Consider the following 19,755-nt stretch of genomic DNA (forward strand, 5'->3'; position numbering starts at 1 on the left):
CTAAGAGGAAACTTCGCCCCTTGTTCCTGCATCATTCAGGATTCTTCATGATTCCTTCCCAATACTGTCCTTGCCCAAATGAAGACCACTCATCATGTGCTGTTTCATAAAAGACTTGCCTTTTATCGTTTCTCTTTGCTTTACAAGCATCTAGGCTACGACATACCCGGCAGCAGCGATGTACCAAAACAAATGGCCTTCAGGCAACTCCCCATTTAAGGGGAAGTTGCTATTCTAATCAAGCATGAACCACAGCAACACAAGATTTCACCAAAAAGACCACTCACTGCCTAGTTGCCAACCTATATATGGCACACCTGAGAAGGGTCTGAGTTTTGAGAAGTAATTCAGGACTGGCATTTACTAGACAATTGTCTTTTTCTCTTTTCTAACACTTCAGCCCATAAGCCTCATACCTCCTCAGTCCTTCCCTTCTCTTATCATGCTACCTTTCCTTCTCACATGGGAGCAAGGCAAACTGTGCTGTCTGAAGCCAGTCCAACTGAGGATCATCTGGAGGAGATTTCTAACACAGAATTTGAGCTTGTGTTCTTTCCATATAACAGGGAGTTTAGTGCAGAGTGAAAGATCCCTCAGGCACAAGGGAGAGGAAGTAAGATCCAATGACCGCTGATATATCAGTGTCTCCAGAGCATTAACATGTACTACAAAACACTAATTACAAGAGCTCTTTTAATCCACAGTCTCCCTTCACTCTTCAAGAAGGCACATGGAGAGTAAATAGCATGCTTACAAAAGATAAAAGCAAATACCTGTTTCCAGAGTGCTCTAGTCTCGGGTCCTGGCACATGTCCAGCTCTGGAGTAGAGTCTATGATGTCCTGAACATCAGACCACTCATCACTGCTACCCATTCCTACAGAAAATAATACATAGATAAGAGACAGATCCAGAAGAATAAAAGCCCAGCAGTAGTTCCACTCTAGGAACTGTATTCTCTGACTGGTCTTATGCTCCTTTGGTTATCAAAAAGGATCATGGGAAACACTCTCAAGATCGCTATGGTACCATGTACAACGTGCTAAAGACACAGCGTAGATGGATTTCTAACAAGACACACATTAGCTGGGGAGGTGTGTTCCAAAATTCCCGTGGAAGGGTAGAGATGGAATCTATCATCATGAACAGTTGTTATAAATAGGGGATTCTTGGAAGCATGCTAGTGGCAATACCATCAGCCAGTGAGGTAACTAGGCTGGAGATAATGAAGTACTTTGCACCCCTGAGAGATAAAGAATTTACTATGTTTTATGGCAGTCGCAAACATGGCTAAAGAGACACACTCAAGAGAATCTCTGTTGCATGTCACGTTTAAAGGTGATGTTTTGAGCTTCTGATCATCATCTAGGATAGTTGCGGATCCTTGATGATATGGTGGAAAGGTTTTGGCTGGGGGAATGTAGATAATGGCCAGTGGCATTCTGTTGTTTTCTTTGTTGGGTCTCTCCTATAAGAGCTGGACTTCTGGTTACCCTACTGGCTCAATTGATTTCTTCACTTCCCTAGGTGGGTATTGTGATTTCAAGAATGCTTGATAGAAACCCTGAAGGTATTTATCTCTGTCAGAAGGACTGGAGCAAATGTGGTTGTCTCTCATGGATCGTGTGATGTGTTCTGGATGAAAGCTGGAGATGTGTAGGTAAATATAGTAGTCAGTAGGTTGCTGTTGTCTCAGTGACAAAATTATGTCAGTAGTAAACATTTAATCTTGAAGGCACACTGTGTTTCTGGACAGATTCTATCAGCAAGGGTCTGAAGTACGTTCTGGACAACTCAAAGGTTTTTTCCATAAGACTAAGGAGTGAAATTCCACAATAATTGTTACACTCACTCCTGTCAACTTTGTTTTTAGAGGGGGATGATGTTGGCCTCATTTCTTGTGGTAATTCACCTTTTTTCCAGCAAAGGCAGAACAGCTTGTGAAGATGCTGTACTAGAATAGAGTTCTCACTTTTTTTTCCAATCTCAGACAGTATGAGGTCTATTCCAGAAGACCTTCCATTAGGGATGCCATCTATGGCAAGTAAGCTCGACAACTGTTTCATTGTCAAGTTGGTTCAAAACAGCAGGCTTTCAATGACATGGATGACTGTCCATAACAATATTTTCAAGAGAGTAAAGTTCAAAGTAGTGTTCTACCCACCTATGTATCTCCTTGGTGCGGCCGTTTATTGTTTCTCCTGATGTGATTTCAATGGGACTACCTTCTTTGAAGTTGAAGGTTTTCTTGATTCCGTCATACATGTTTCCAATGTTGCCTGCATCAGCTGCTACTTGGGATGCTTTCACATAAATTTAGCCAGTAGTCATTGGCACAGCATCAAGCATTTTGTTGCATTTTGGTTCTTGCCATTCTCAATGCTCAATTTGTTTTCATTTGGATCTCTCTTGTAGCTGGTTGAGATGTGCATCTATCCTCTATGACTGGCGTCAACACACTGGAATATGCACCAAACCATTCACTAGCCTTGTATTCCTTCTTCCCAAAAACTGACAGAGCTGCATCATAGAGTCCATTCTTCTGCTAGGTGCTCGTGAGACAATTACTGGTGTCAAGGGCTTATTGTAGTATGTTATTGTATGCTGTGACTTTTCTTGGTCTGCTATAGCATTGATGTTAATATGAGGATATCTTTTACTTTAGAGCTGTATATTTTCTTTGGTTTAAGTCTGACCTTGGTGCGCACGAGTGCGCTCTCTGCTGGAATTAACACTTTGATAACTGTGGGTAACAAGGATGATGTTAAGATAGGTATGCCTTGTGATAGTATCCAACTGATGCAAGTGGCCAGATCTGGGATGTTTCCAAGATACATTCTTGCAGACAAAGCCACAACACGAACTGTGTGTCACAAAAAGGTTGTAACAGGAACAAAATTATAGTGGTCTCTACCATTTTCATTCATCTTATCAATTCCATGTTGACCAACACAATTGGGAAATGCTTCATGATCAGCTTCCATCCTTGCATTGAAGTCCCCTAGCAGGAAAACAGATTCATGTTTCAGAATCTTGCTGATGGGGTTTTCAACTAGTCGCAGAACTGGTCTTTGATGTCAGAAGAGGACAGTTGACTGGGTCCTCAGATGTGAATAAGCATAGTGCCAGAATTCTCTCTGATCCATTTCAAGGTGGCTCAATCATCCCCAGAAGGGAGTTCTTGCTGTCAAATCCCACTCCATGCTCTAATTTCTTCTGCACTTTTCCCTTGACAGAAAAAATTTGTCATTGACCATAGCAGTTTTATGTGGATCACTGATTCGTTGAAAACCCTCAGATAATCTGGTTGCCATGGTGTAAACATTCTGGCACCCTATCTTTAACAATGTCTTTCTTTCTTTCCCCCTGATGCACAGGTTATAGTCCACTTGTCAAGTTATAAAACTTTTAGCTCTAAGCACCCACTGAAGCAGGCAGTCTACGGTGGGATACCTTATTGTGTGTGTGTGTGGGGGGGGGAATGCCCAGTTTTATGGGGACCATGGTTGTCCAATGAGACCCAATCTCTCCCCACCATCAGAGACCACCTTTGGTGCTCAATTCTATGCCAATCGAGTAAAAGCTTAGAGCTGGGGACTGTTGCCTCATGTTGTATTGAGCCTACAGGCAAAGCTTGAGTACTTCTCCAGGGCCTAAGCCTGGGCAGATGATAGAGATCCTGAGCTGTCCATGCATCAGGACCCCCCCCCCCTTTGGTGTTACCAATAAAATCCAGAGGAGAGAAAGAACCAATACATTTGGTACCCAATCCGCTGCCTTTGGGGGTCCACTCCAGATTTCCTGCCTGAGTTTATTCTCTTAGCTTTGCATTCTGCTGAATCATGAGCAGTGGATATGAGAGATGGGGGAGGCTGGGACTGTGCTATCCAGCCTCCCTGCTCCCTCAAGCTGGGGGCAGAAGGAGGGGTTGTTGCTGTGCTGCAGAGTATAATAGCAAAAATGGCAACTAGCACATATTTTTACTCCCAGCACTCTAACCCTCCAGGCCCTGGAGTGCCAGGCATAGAAAAATTTGCTGTATGACGGTTTTTGCCACAATGCTGCGGCTCCAAGTCAGGAAGCTTGGACCACATTACCCAGTCCCTCGGTGCTTCAGTGGCAGGGCCCTACCCTGAGACACCAACCACAATGGAGGATGGGCTCCATGGGGCAAAGAAGAGGCCGGGCTGGGGGGCTATCCTCCCCCCCTCCAATCAGCTATTCACCCACAACATAGTGGAACTTTTCTGTCAAGAGTTTGCTTCCTTAGCTTTACACCCTCCCGGATTACCTAAAAGAGAGCAGGTTTGATGAGCCGCAGGTATTACCATCTACTCTTTTACAGTGGATCAGGCTCGGCCTGCTGACTCCAATATTAAACTTTAAAAATAACTCTAGAATTTGAAAGGTAAAATTGTTTTAAATTAGGTCATCTTTTTCAGGCACAGTTAAGGTCACTTTAAAAAGATTAAATGCCAAATAATCTCACAGTACAAACCCCCTATCATTTTGCAACTCTGTAAGATATAAAAATATACAGGAATTTTATTTATTCTGTAACAAAACCATTAAAGCTATAAATCATGACTGAATCACTTTAAATAGGAACAACTGGAATATACAAATTCTCATGCTTACATCTGATTCATCTGTTAATAATAGTGAAAATTAATTAGGAAATAGCAATATAGTGTATACGTGCAACCTAATCTATTTCTAATATGATGTATGCTCTGGAGTTGTCATTTAACAAAAAAAGAAATGAGGCTCCAAATGCCTTTCTGAGTTTGCAACAAATTAAACTGTTCTAAGGTCCAGTCTTGAATTGTTCCATACAGGCATACTCCATATAGGCAAAAGGGTCAGCCTACAAAGCAATTCCTGAAGTGTCTAGGCCTTAGTTTGTAAAGGACACTAAAATTCCAATTGCATCAAATTTGGGGTTTACTGACCCATTAAACAGCTTCAATGTTAGAGTATATAAAACCAATGACACCCTTACTGGTTATTTCATTGCTTCAGGTTGTCCTCTTGGCATATTTTAAGACAAAAAACTATTGTGTTTGTTATTATGATTGTGTTTGTTATTATAACCTATCAGCAACAGTTCTCAAGCTTGCAGAAGGAGAGGATTCCTTTTCTAATTTTTGAAAAAAGCGGAGGAAGCTGTCCTCAAAACCTTCTGTTGCTACCTGTACTGAGCTGATCCATATTTCTCAGGGGCAGAGGGAAGAAATGATGTGAAACAAATTTATCTGAGTGTAAATCCACTATCACCACTGGAAGTACACCAGCAATGGCGTCACACATTTATGACTTTCTTTTGCTATCAACAGTTCCTGGACTCTGCCTACATATACAGGTCAATGATGGAGTGCGCCAAGACTTCTGTGTCTGTCTTCTAGTGATGATACTTAGACTTATTGAAATGTCTCTACTAACATCACTGAAGAGATACCAATTTACTGATTAGGCATCATTGAGGAACTGCATTGCTCTCTACCAGCCACGGGACAGTGATCCTGGTAGCAAGCAGACTGCTAATACAATTAGGAAAATGGGATTTCAGTGCTGGCATCTTCAGTCAAAGTCAACAGAACATTATTTTTCTACTATTTTGTGCTTTCACTTTGCCAGGAGCCTATTCAGGGGTTTTACAGAAGAAAATTCTTTTAAGTGAGCTGTAATAAACTTGGAAATTGGATCCATGTCAATGAATCCTTTACTATTCCTCCTCAAAATGTGCCACCATCCAAAAAGTGAGCCTAGTCCTATCATCACTCATAAATGAGCATCTCACCCTCCTTTATTCTCCTACTTCCAACTGTACTCTTAACAAGGAGCATTCTCTTTCAGTAGAACTAAGCTAGTTACTCTTTCAGTCCCCTCAGACATCTTCCAGTATTTGATTTCACTATGCCTATTATTAAAGTGGGCACGCAACAGGTTGGCTAGCAAAACACATACAGAAGAGTACACCTGTCATACCTATACTGACATTCCTCATCTCCTGAGTGACCTGGACTTCCATGTTTCTGCTGTTCCGCTTTTCCCGTGCCCGCTTACTGTTCTTGGCTGTGCCATTGTAGTCACTGATTGGTTGAAGGCTCTCATTTAGGGGTGTGACAGCAGCAGAGGGAACAGATGAGGTTGGTGTGTTGGACTTTGTCCCTGTGGTGCTTGGAGTGGCAGCTGCAGAAGACTGACCGGATTCAGACATTTCATCATTTGGGCACTATGACAATATGGAAGAGGAGAAAACAGAAAAGGAAAAGCACATCTATATGCCTCAGATAATTTCTTATTTACCAGATTGATGGCTACCTTGCAGAAAATCACAGGAAATGGAGTACCAGAAACTGAATACCCAGAGCTAACTGTGCCTATTTGGCACTACAAATGAACAAATTCTTGTGCAGAATTAAGCAAGCAAATCCTATCTGGTCTAAATAAGGATTCCCATATCACCTCTTCCTTTGTTACCAGCACAAACGGCATTTCAGATCTTCTGAAGTTACATTAGATGTGAGTAAGGATGTTAAAGACTAGTCGACTATCCGATAAGCATTTGCTTATCAGATAGTCAGTCATCTAGTTGATTCCCCCCTCCCCTTGCTGCCTCTCTCTGATGGAGGCAAAAGGTGGAGGAGGGGTACTTCAAAGGACAGCGTCGCACTGCGGCGCTGCCCCTTTGAAATGTGGAGGCGGCGTTTAAAGGGGCAGCGCAGCACAGCTGATCCCAGAATCAGCTGTGCAGCTCGTGGAGTCTGGGGTCAGCTGGGGACTCCCCAGCTGATCCCAGTTCCAGCACAGTATTTCCACGGAACCCGGGATCAGCTGGGGAGTCCCCAGTTGACTCCGGGTTCTGGGGAAATGCCGCATGGAACCCATGGTCAGCTGGGGAGTCCCCAGCTGACCCTTGATCCACATGGCACTGAGTCCTCTGCTGTCCCCGAGCTCCATGCTGCACTGCCACTTTGAAATGCGCAAGAGCCCCTGCTGCGGACTCTTGGGCATTTCAAAGCTGGCATGCCTGCATGCACCCTAAAGTCAGCGGGACTTCCCGCTGGCCCGCATGTGGTGTTCCACATTCCTCCTTTGAAATGTACAAGAACCCCCACTGGAGCTCTTGTACATTTCAAAGGAGGAATGTGGAAGTGCCCATTGACCAGTTGAAATTCCATGGACTACTCGACTCGTAAATTAATTGCAATTTAACATCCTTAGATGTGAGGTCTACTCATAATGGAATATGATCTGATCTTCAAAGGTGAAAAACAACTGCAGCTCCCCTTAACTTTGCTGGGATGTGTGGGTGTTCAGCAGTTCTGAAAATTAGGCCAATGTTTTCCAAAGATACCTAGTGGAAGAAGGAAATTCCCATATGTCTGGAAGGTGACAGGGCCTTCTATGAAGTGGCTTCATAGAAGCTCTGGGTCCATGATTACAGTAGGTCACTTGTACAAAGAGCTTGTAGAATAGATTTCTTATGCTATCACTTTACTTGAAGGGACAGTTACATACTTTTTATACTAGGCAGCTGAAACAAAGTGTGTAGCAAGCTGAGATGGTCTTATTTCATTAGGAGGGGAGAGCTACACATGTCTGTATCAGCTCACATAAAAAAAAAAAAAAAAAAAAAAAAAGACAGCCAGGCATGACCCAGTTTGACAACACAACACAGTCAGATGTGGTTCTCCTCAACAGGATAAAAGACCAGACCAAGAGTTCAAAAATCAAAATGCATCCTAAATAAATCCTTGAGATGTATTTCCAACCTCAAGTGTGTGTGTACACGTCCCATGTTCAACATAAATTATCATCCCATTTCTCATCCTACCACACCCTGAAAAATACAGGAAGCTTTCAAGAATACTCCAGCATTTGTTGCTTGATTCCCTGATTGGCAATTAAGGAAACACTGTTTCAGATTCAGCCAGTTCACCTTCTTATCAGGTGACCAATAGGCCTCAGACCCAACTGAGATCTCCCAAGTCTTCTTGGAAGGGATTCTAATCTTCCACCATCACCACCACCCCGACCACTTAAAAGCACCACCTGAAAGAGGATAGTAACATGAAATTCTAGAGCAACATATTACAATGATTTCCATTTGGGTGGAAAAGCCATTTGTTATATACCTACACCCCTCCCCATTTCCTTACTATAGTTGTTGTCATCTCTATTTGTATCTTTTCTACTGTGCAGATGCTAGGCAGCTATCTGCTTCTACTTTGTTAATTAATCTTTAAAATTAGCTACTTCCTTAGGCCCCACAATCTTGGAAATGTGATGCTGTCTGCTCCTCAGTTTTTGGAAGTCTGTGTTCTATGTCCAGATTTCATGCAATAAAACAGCTCTAAGTGGGATGGAAATGAAGACTGTGAAAAAATGGCAATGTAACCCTTGGCAGCCAAATATTCTTTACAAAAAAAAAAAAAAAAAAAAAAAGCGGCTTACTGATTGACATACTACTTTAATTAGAAACACACTGACGTATCCCTGTCCGTGCTCATTTCTGCAGTATCCTGGTGTATACTGCAGTAAGGAAACCAGGCGTCCTATGCCACATGCATTTCCTGATTGTTGATGTGCAGACACTGAAATTGATTTTTTTTAAACAATGTTGCTATCAAATACTATCCACTCTTTTTGCTTAACCTTTTTGGATTGTGAGTGCAAACAGGACACCCACTTCTCCTGTATGGACGTTTAGATCATCCTCCTGATTCATTAAATGGCCACTTGTGTATCTACTTGCTGATTTGGGCACCAAATTTGAAATAGATTTTTTTCTTTAAGCTGCTATTTTTGAATACGAGACTTTTCACAACTCCATTCTAATGTGCCAAAGCAAAGCATCAAATCAGATGGTTTCATGGACAACTCCAACATATTGGGAAGTTACTTTGACAAACATTTCCCGCTGCACTCCCAGGGCACAGAATCAAAGGGGCTAAAAACCACACAATTATTCAGTGTAAAATGTCAGTGAATCCACCCCCAGCAATTGAGGCGGGGTCATCTGACAATTCTGGGATGTTCCTGTATATACTGTACCTATCATTCTTCTCAATGCCATAGCCTAGATGGAGATCATGAAATGGATACCTTGCTCAGTCTGCAATAAATCCTTACTCAGAGGAACCATATTCAGAAACAATAAACTCCAATTCCATGGGTGTTATTCCTATTCCACATCTATGCCCCATGCACTGCTATTTATTTATATAATCCTCCATTCACTCAAAACATGAAATAACCATCGTAGTCTACCTCACGCACTTGTCTATGCCTCTTAATTTTCCTCTTTCATACAGAATATGATCCATAGCCAATCAGCTTCCTTTAGGAACAGCCACTCCAAAACCTTTAGCTAGAGCCAAGATAATTCTTGTTGTCGTTGAGGAACTCTACTTGACACTGGTGAGATATCCCTTATACCCCTCACTACCGCCAAATCTCCCTCGTTCAGGCTATGCCTTTCGAAGGTGTTAAACCCCTCCTCTCCAAAAGACAAAAGTTTTGCCACAACAAATGCCAGTGAGTTTTTGATAGGAACACTCTCCTATCGACAACACAAATGCCACTCGTTTGGGGTGGAAATATTTTGTTGGCAAAAGAGCCCACAAAGAGCAGCTACTCTGCCTGACTTTCAGCAACATGACTGTGTCAACCCAGTAGTGTTGCTAAAAGTTATGTAGTATAAACCAACCCTCGCTAGCTATCTTATAGTCCAGGGGACGATTGCCATAATCACTTCACTTACATAATATTCTCCATAGCCACCACTTACCTACAGTCAGACCTGTCAGCCTCCTAAACTTCAAATGTGTAGCAGTGACCTCCAAAATGCATTGCAAAAGCCCAAAATTCATAGGAGTAGTATGTCACCATGAGTAGCCACAATTCTATGGTTTTAACACTGAAAATACAGTACATAAAAACAAACAAAAAACATTAAGGACTAAATCTCCAAAATATAAAATGCTAAATATAAAAAAGCAAAACAAAAACCTAATCTAGTTACAAAAAGTAAGATGCAAAAAACAATAAATAATAATAGTTATAAAGAAAATGTAAAAATATTTACTAAGATTCTTAAAGATGAAAAATCAGTTCAGACAGAAGAAAAAAGAGCCGGTGGGTCAGCTATCAGTGTGTATGTGAACATGAGCTATGTCCCCAACACAGAAAGAACTTAGAGCACCACAGAAGTAAAACAAAGTGAAGTCAGCAGAACGTATTTGCAGCACTGCGATGAAGTTCAATGGCCAAGCAAGAGCATTTCTAACAGTTCAAGCAGAAAGTACTGCCCAATGAGAACAACTGAAAGCTTTGCATGCAAGATACCTCCTCCAATCCATACAGTGACCCCACTACCCACTTGTACCCTTATTACTCAACACTTAATCATGCTGCATCTGCTACCAGCTATCAATTATTCAAAGGATAATTTCCACCTGCTTTATGATATCTACCTTAACTTATGCATCCAGGATTTTCCATATCACACAGCATAACTCACACCCCAGAAGCTACCTTCCTCAAACCTAGTACTCTCTACTTGGGCTTTCCTTAACAAGCATTGAACATTTATCACTATTACTTGATGGATACACCCATAACTGAGTACTGTCAGCAACAGACAATATTCTCTTTCCATTATAAATTGATTTCTTTGCCTGACACAATCATAAACAAATGACAAAAAGATATAGTTAGTAACCTGCACTTCCTGAACTCAGAATTCAAGGTTTCTAGAGTTTTATTTGAATTTCTGATATTTCCTGTCATGCAGAGTGAATTATTGATAAACTGCAGACAGCTATTGGTGAAAAACTTGTAGTCTTTGTGCTATGCAGCATAGATTAAATCTGAAGCTTTAAGTCTATTAAAATGAATATACTTCCATCTTTTTCCCTACTATCCCTTGCAAAAGATACACACAGTTGATTAAATGAAAGTGTTAGGAAATGCATTTGCATGGGGATAAGGAGTGCATGCAAGTGTTGGTTGCACTGTGTCTCCCTGAAGTGGTTCAGCACAGGCAGAATACAAATCAGTTTATGGAATGTCTGTGCCATTTTTACATCCCTCCATCCTTGATTATACCAGTGCACTGAGGGACTTGTATTCTACAGTTCCTAGCACAGCCCTCCAAAGCAAGTTCTTTTTGGACATTTGCAAATTATCATGAGATATGAATGATAATCAAGGCATTTTGGCCAAGTCCTATGGTTTCCAGGGTCAGTATTCCACAGCACTTTTAAACCATTATGCAGGCCAAACCCCAGCCACTGGTTCTAAGTAAAGGGTATGATTAAGTTCCAATAATTGTTTTGGTCCTGTATAAGGATGTGGGCATATGCTCTGAGATTCCATGCCCTCATGCTTTTAGGACAGTAGCCTGGTGAGCTAGGGAGAAATTAGTGGTGGACAGTGTTTCACTGGACGTGAACTATGATCTATCATTCATTTGGCAGCAGTACTGCCTCTTTAGGATACCTGGAATCTCAAGGCAATTTCATTCTAATGTTCCTCTTTTGTTTTTTTTCCCCACCAAGTACTTGGAAATTGATAAAGCAGCACCTCCCAGCGAGGATGTGATGGGCAGGCCTGGGTAACATATGAGGCTGATACATTATGTTTCTCTCTCTCACCTCATTACCACCTCACAGTATTTTTATTGTTATTTACAGCATTAACAATTTATAACTTATTTTGTAAGAGAGGAGAACAGCTTCCTTTTTGCCAAGTTTAATAGTAATTAATGGATGTGTTTACAAAGGCATTTTATTCAAACTGATGTTTTAAAATAATGCATTCAGAGAAGCTAGTGTACTTTACATGACATTTTTTCAGAAGGGATCAACTACTGGCTGACCTACTGGAATTGGGGGGAATTCTCCAGATACAGCTTTGTGAATACTTCAAATGCTATCAGACCTGCTGGAAAGGATCAAGGAAAGATGATCTTGTGGAACTGTTAGCAAAAGGGCAGCAGGTTGGGGAAAATATTGGAGGTGATGGTAGAGAAGCAACTGCTGGGACTCAATGCACATAGCAGTTACTGAAAGGAGGAGCACAGCACTGTAGGAGAGTGGAGGGAGGGCTAGCAGCACTAGTGCAGCGGCAGTGATGTGATTTTTTGTCCACACAAGCAGATTACCAGTGTAGACTATGAAGGTGCTATAAAGGCTTGCTCACAGTGGCACAATGCAACCAGCTGTACCAATCATTCTACAGCAGCTGCGCAAGTCATATAAAGACAGAAAGCTTTTAGATGCACTGCAGACAGTAGGTGTTGCTACCATCAGTGGAGGTGGCAGAGGCACCCAGTTTCTCTAGTGTGGCAGAGGAACCCAAAGGCAGGAAGATTATTGAATAAAGATCATCTAGAAAGAGCAGAGCATGGCACAGCAGCACAACGTGTAGCCCTGAGGAGACAGAGGCACAGTTCCCATGACGGGGCAGAAGACGGATTCCATCATTTCCACAACCAAACGATTCATAAACAGCATTGATCTGGGCAAGAGATGTAATCCCCCCCCCCCCACACACACACCCCTCTCTCTCTCAACCAAGATCAAACTCCAACAGCAGAAAACACTAATAGCAGGAATTAGAACTGAAACAAAATCAGAAAGTGACAAAAACATGAGTTGGGTCAAAACCAATCCTCCACCCAACATAAGTATCTGAAGGTCATTTGTCCTACTCAGGGAGGGTTCTGCTATAAGAAAAGATTAGCTATACAAAAAGGAAAGGCTGCAAAGGGTTATGGACACATGGTGGTTTCTGTCTTTATGAAGATGTGAGATGTTTTTGACAGTGGGAAACTCTTTTTCTGTGACAATCTATAAAACCTTGTAACTGGAGTTGGACTGCAGCTGGCCGAGGTCACTCAGGTGCCAGTGGTCCACTGGGGGGATGATCTTGGCCCCTATCTGCCCACGTACCATTCCATCGGCAAGGGGGAAGACGTTCAGAGAGTTAGGACGCTCCTTTCTGCAAACAAGAGCAAAAAAGAAAAACAGAGGAAACAATCTGTTAGCAAAACCACATGATCTTTATGGTAAAGAAAGTGACTAAAGTTTCACTTGACACAATGACTGAATTCTATTCCCACCCCCAAATGCTGAGTTAACTCCCAACTTCCACAGCCTGAATGAGTAAGCAGCTGATTCTGTGATTCAAACCGGGTTGTCTATTGCTAGACTACACAGATGAACCTTACAACCTCTTCATTAAAAGATACTATCAAAGTTGGGTTGCCAAACACCAATTGTTGATCTAGCAGGCCAATGATCCCAATTATAAATCACCTCATCAAGAGTGTTTCTTAGAGTCAAGACTATGTCCTCCTGCTGGAAGGGGTGAAGGGACAAAACTCCATAGACTGGCTGACTGCCCTCATCTGTAGTTGAAAAAGTTGGGGTGCACAGAAGGAGCTATGGGTACAGCCACCCAATTTAAGCAGCATTTCCCCTTGGAAGGTCCTATAAGGAGACATGCCATAGAGGATATAGTCCTCTGCTCCCTCCTCCTGGAGCCTCTCGACCCCACAAAACTCTGTATTCAAAGAAAGATAATCTTGTGGAACCGCAAGCAAAAGGGCAGTAGCTATGGGAAAATGCTGGAGGTGATGACAGGGATGTACAGGGTCCCAGGAATAGGCAGGAAGTGGAGCTGGCCCTCTGACTTCACCTATCTTTCCCATTGTAGATCTGAGTCTACTCCAATTACAATCCAGCCACTGGCATTAACTATATTAGAACGAAAGTGTATGATTTCCAGTATTAAAACATGAAAAGTGGCAACATGCAACTGTCACCAATATTCCCTATGGAAAGTCCAGAATAGTTCCCACCTGCTGGTTTGCAGGTGGGTGAGAGAGAGAGAGAGAGACTGACTCAGTTCTAATAGAGAAAGGCTATAGCAAGAGGGGCAGGAGAAGAGGTTGCACCAGAACAATGCATCCACAAGCTCTCTTTCGCCAAAGCGCCTAGCTGCAAATGACCAGAGCAGCCCAAAGACAGAGCATGGCCAGAAGATGCCTTGATTTAGCAAAGCCTTTGCAGTCTACACCACCAGGACTCCTTTGCAGCTCTGGATGCAAATTAAAACTGACTCACCTTGCAGCATGAGCCCAGAGTTGATATTTCTTTGAGCAGGGGGTTGCACTAGATGACCTCCTGAGGTCTCTTCCAACCCTAATCTTCTATTATTCTGATTACTCTCCCTTGGGATCTAGGGCATTCCCTCCCCAGGGCTAGGGCCTAGTGGACACAGGGATAGGAATGTAAAATTCCTGTTTATAATGTTAACCAATTAAACTGTATATTTAACCGGTTAGCCAGTCCACCATGGACTGCTGCAGGAGGGAGGCTGCTGGAACAACCCTCTGCCCATGGCATAGTGGGCCTAGCCAGGCTGGAGCCCTCTCTCGCCCACGGCGTAATTAAAAAAAATAAAATTTAAAAAAAAGTGCACACAGGCTTGTTGGAGTTCACATATGAAAGGCAGGGCAAGAGTAAAGGGTCAGTCTTTTCCTATTGAATACAAACATGCTCAGGCAGGCTCCATATTGATTCTATGGGACATTGCATTTGTACATGGAGACCATTTCTCCAAGGACCCAGCCAAGAGATCATTAGAACTGCTCCACGTATGACCAACATGAAATTATTGTAGTGGAACCTGAGGCCCGTGAGACCTGAGCAAACGCACTAACACAGGAGCTGACGCAATAGGTTAAGGAGTGAGCCGGCAGCCTGGAAAAAAGATTTAATTTCCTTGCGGAGAAAGGGGAGTGCGGGGGAGAAAGAACACCCAGGAGCTGCACTCTCAGCATTGCTCATATGAAAGCCAGAACATGCTTTGATGACGTGTCAGTCCATTGTGCTGCCATGGAAGCCCCTGATAAGGCAGGGAAGCGGTGGAGTTTGGCAGTTATTGCTCGCTGGGTCCCATCTGGGATTGGCAGAGAAGTGGGAGGGCAATAATCATGTCTTGTGGCTCCCATTATTCATAAATGGACATTTCATAACAGATGCAAGAACCCTCTGGTACAGGCAGCACATAAAACGAGAAGTTACTCACCTCGTGCAGTAACGAGGGTTCCTCGAGATGGGTCCCCGGGGGTGCTCCACTCATGGTGTCGGGCTCGTCCCGGCGCCGCAGCTCAGAGGTTTTACACAGCTGTTTCCAGCCAGGTGCGCCTGCGCAGTGTACAGAACGCGCCATTGGACCTTTGCACGCACCCGGCTTCCCTCACCATTCCGTATCGGAAAGGATACAAAGAACAAAACAACTCCGGAACAGGGAAGAACGGTGGGTTGTGGAGCACCCCCGGGGAACCCTCATTACTGCACGAGGTGAGTAACTTCTCGTTCCTCTTCGAGTGGTCCCCGTGGGTGCTCCACTCATGGTGACTTCGTAGCAGTGCTCAGGTAGCGTTCCTGGAGTTCAAGTTTGTCAAATGACCGAAAGCACTGCCGACGACACTGAGTGGTCAGGAGTCCATTTCCGAACCACTGTGTAATGATTCATAAACGTCAGGCACGAGGACCATGTAGCTGCTCTGCATATTTCCGATAGAGAGACTCCTCTGGCAAAAGCTGTGGACGTTGCTACCGCCCTAGTAGAATGTGCTTTAGGCCAAGTCTGGAAAGGCTTGTTACGCATTGCGTGGCACATGGTGATACAGGAAACTATGATGTCGGACAGTCGCTGAGAAGACAACGCATCGCCCCTAGAGCGGTCCGCTATGGATACTAATAGATGATCGGTCTTTACGACAGGACCGTGTTCCATCTAAATAGAATGCTAACGCCCGGCGTACATTGAGAGTATGGAATAGAGAGTCCCGAGCCGAAGGATGTGGTTTTGGACAAAAGACAGGTAAAAATCACTGGTTCATTGATATGAAATTGCGTAGCAACCTTAGGGATTAAAGCTGGATGGGTACATAATGTTACTGAGTTTTCTGTAAAAACTGTAAAAGACAGCATTGCCATTAATGCTGCCAGTTCGCCCACCCTACGTGCCGATGTAACAGCCAGCAAAAATACTACTTTTGTGTTAAGCATCGATAATGAGGTGGTAGCTAGCGACTCAAAAGGTGGGTACATTAATGCGTTGAGTACCATGTCCAAACTCCACGAAGGAGGAATGGGTCTTAGCGGAGGTTTAAGGTTCACTATACCCTTAAGCATTCTCTTGGTCATGGGGTGAGTAAAAACTGAATGATCCTTGAAGCCTGTATGAAAAGCGGTGATAGCTGATAGATGAACTCTCAGGGTAGAAATTGTAAGGACCGCCTGGTGCAAGGAGAGAATATAATCGAGAATGTTATGCATTGGTGCAGAATGCGGCAGGATGCCAGTTTCTTTGCACCAAGCAACGAATCTGTTCCATTTTGCCAGATAAGACTTCCTAGTGGCTTGTCTCCTACTGTTTAACAATACTGATTTTACCGCTTGTGAACAAAATTGCTCCTCTACTCTGAACCGGCTATGAGCCATGCTGTCAGATGGAGACTCTCTGGTCTGGGGTGAAGCGGTAAAAGGAAGTTACTCACTTCGTGCAGTAACGATCGTTCTTCGAGGTGTGTCCCCGTGGGTGCTCCACTTTTGGTGTCGGGCTGGTCCCGGCGCCGCAAATCGGAGCTTTAACAGAGCTGTGTGTGTGTGTGTGTGTGTGTGTGTGTGTATGGTCGGGCAGCGCGCGTGCACTCCCGTTTCGCGCCTTTCATCTACCGCGCGCTGCCCGGCTCCCGCCAGTTCGTCTCACCGCCTATCTGAAAGACAGAAAAAAACAAGATTCCGAAGCAGGGAGGAGGGCGGGTCGTGGAGCACCCACGGGGACACACCTCGAAGAATGATCGTTACTGCACGAAGTGAGTAACTTCCTTTTCTTCTTCGGGTAGTCCCCGTGGGTGCTCCACTTTTGGTGACTCCGAAGCAGTAATCTCGGCTAAACGTGTGTTTCGGAATCGGTATTCCGAGCAGTAGGCAACACTGCCAAGGCTACTGCTGAGTCAGTGGTGAAGTGCTGAACAATTGCATAATGTCTTGAAAAGGTAGAATTTGAAGACCAAGTCGCAGCACGGCAGATGTCACGAAGAGGGACACCTTTCACGAAAGCTGTAGACGCAACGACTGCTCGTGTTGAGTGAGCTCTAGGTTGCGAGGTGAGAGACTTCTTACGGATAGTATAGCACGTCGTGATACAAGAGACAACCAGCTTGGAAATGCGCTGGGCGGATAAGGACTTGCCCCTAGAAGAGCCCGATGTTGAAATAAAGAGGCGGTCCGTCTTACGTAAAGTACGGGTTCTGTCTATATAGAAAGCCAGGGCTCTGCGGACATCGAGCGTATGCAGGAGAGCGTCTCGCTGAGATGCATGCGGTTTTGGGTAGAAACATGGCAAAACAATTGGTTCGTTTATGTGAAATTCCGTACATACTTTAGGTAGAAAGGCTGGATGAGACCTCAGTATCACTGATTCCGGGTTGAAGACTGTATAGGGAGGCGTTGACATTAGTGCGGATAACTCGCTCACCCTGCGTGCTGATGTTATAGCCAGAAGAAAAAGTACCTTCATCGTAAGCATCGGTAGCGGTACCGTGGCCAGCGGTTCAAACGATGGCCCAGTGAGGACATCGAGAACCAGGTCAAGACTCCATACAGGTGGCGGAGGTCTCCGTGGTGGGTTGAGGTTAGCCAATCCTCTGAGAAATCTAGCCATCATGGGGTGAGAAAAAACCGACTTGCCTTCAACGGGGTAGTGAAAAGCAGCTATTGCCGCTATGTGGACCTTAAGTGATGAAATGGCTAGTCCGGTTGCCTGCAGCTGAAGGACATAGTCCAATAAGACATGCATCGGCGAAAGCAAGGGATCCAGGAGTTTAGGAGCACACCATCGTACAAATCTGGACCACTTTGACAGGTAGGTTTTCCTGGTGGAATCTCTCCTGCTGTGCAGGAGAACACGCTTCACTTGGTCCGAACAAAGATTCTCGGACTCGCTGAACCATGTACCATCCATGCAGTGAGGTGCAGAGTGTCCAGCTTCGGGTGACGCAGTGAGCCTCTCTGTTGTGTCAGCAAATCTGGTAGGCAAGGCAGTCGGCGCGGTGCTCGTACAGAGAGCTGCCGAAGGGTTGAGTACCATGGCTGCCTGGGCCATGCTGGGGCTATAAGTATCACTCGTGCCCTGTCCATCACAACCTTCTCGAGTACTCTGGGAATGAGTACAACAGGGGGGAATGCATACAAGAGTGATGTGCCCCAGTGAAGGAGGAATGCGTCTCCCAGCGAGTGAGGTCCCACTCCCGCTCTGGAACAGTAAGCTCTGCATTTTGCGTTGGCACGTGTTGCAAAGAGATCTATCGTCGGAAACCCCCACTGATGGAAGAGAGTTAAGAGGACATCTGTGCGGATCACCCACTCGTGGTCCTGGGGGAAATACCTGCTCAGTGCATCGGCTGTGGTATTGTTCACACCCGGTAAGTATGACGCAACTATAGAGATGTTGTTTCGAATGCACCATTTCCAGAGACGAATCGCCTCCGCACAAAGTGAGCGGGATCGGGCACCCCCCTGTCTGTTTACGTAGTACATTGCGACTACATTGTCCGTGAGAATTCTGGTGACAGTACCTTTTATGTATACCTTGAAGTGTTTGCAGGCATGAAACACGGCTCGAAGCTCGAGAAGATTGATGTGGAGCATCATCTCCGTAGTGGACCAACGACCCTGAACTGTTTTTGTGCCCATGTGGGCACCCCAGCCGATGAGAGAAGCGTCTGTGGTTATCTCTCGTGACGGTTGTGGTGCATGGAAGGGAACTCCTGACAACATGTTGTTGTGATTCGTCCACCATACTAGAGAGTCCTTGACATGTACTGGAAGTACTACAGTCTTGCGAATGCTGTGGTCGGTAGGCTTGTAAACCGTGCTTAGCCAATGCTGCAGACACCTGAGGTGCAGTCTTGAATGGCGCACTATGATTGTCGTGGAAGCCATATGTCCCAGAAGCTGGAGACATACGCGCACCGGGAGCATTGGAGCGTGCAAAACTGTTTTTATCAGATCTTGCATTACTTGAAAACGCTCGAGTGGAAGGTGGACTCTTTCCGACTGGGAGTCGAGACGCGCTCCTATGAAGGTTAAAATCTGCGTAGGTCGTGGGCGCGATTTTTGAGTGTTCACGATAAGGCCGAGGGAGTCGAACAACTCCTGAGTTGCGACTACCATGTGTTGAGCCTCTAACTGGGTGCGTGCCTTGATGAGGCAATCGTCGAGGTAGGGGAAGATAACGACTCCTATCCTTCGAAGATGGACAGCCACTACCGCTAGTGTCTTGGAGAACACCCTTGGGGCCGAAATGAGGCCGAAAGGCAGAACCCTGTACTGAAAATGGTCGTCGCCCACTACGAATCTGAGAAAACGCCTGTGGGCTATGTGAATCGTTACATGGAAATATGCGTCTTGCAAATCCAGGACTGCGAACCAGTCTCCTCTGTTTAGTGCTGGCATGATCTTGGCCAGGGTGGTCATTTTGAAGCGCTGCTTTCGAATAAAACGGTTCAGACCCCTCAGATCCAGGATCGGTCTCCACCCTCCAGACTTTTTGGGAACCAGGAAATACCTGGAGTAGAACCCTTTGCCTCGGAATTCGTCGGGTACTCTCTCTATGGCTCCGATCTCGAGTAGGTGAAGAACCTCTTCTCGAAGAGCGGCCCCAT

The 19,755-nt window shown here is 44.6% G+C and overlaps 1 protein-coding gene across 22 annotated transcripts in view; it reads right to left on the reverse strand.

The window, feature by feature from the left end:
* Positions 1–19,755, reverse strand: part of MAPK8IP3 (mitogen-activated protein kinase 8 interacting protein 3) — a 126,876-nt gene that overhangs the window by 63,551 nt on the left and 43,570 nt on the right. For 15 of the 22 annotated variants that reach the window (XM_089782170.1, XM_089782163.1, XM_075898962.2 and 12 more), the window contains 3 exons: positions 12,869–13,010; positions 5,988–6,234; positions 774–876 (listed from right to left, as the gene is read on the reverse strand). In XM_089782170.1, the coding sequence (XP_089638296.1) occupies positions 774–876; positions 5,988–6,234; positions 12,869–13,010 (492 nt within the window). Of the gene's footprint in view, positions 1–773; positions 877–5,987; positions 6,235–9,795; positions 9,925–12,868; positions 13,011–19,755 lie in introns of those variants that run through there. The other 7 variants (XM_089782175.1, XM_089782173.1, XM_089782172.1 and 4 more) reach the window with 2 other exon arrangements.

This window comes from Pelodiscus sinensis, chromosome 15 (assembly GCF_052426305.1).
Source record: "Pelodiscus sinensis isolate ZL-2025 chromosome 15, ASM5242630v1, whole genome shotgun sequence".
In the NCBI taxonomy this organism is placed as follows: Eukaryota; Metazoa; Chordata; order Testudines; family Trionychidae; genus Pelodiscus; species Pelodiscus sinensis.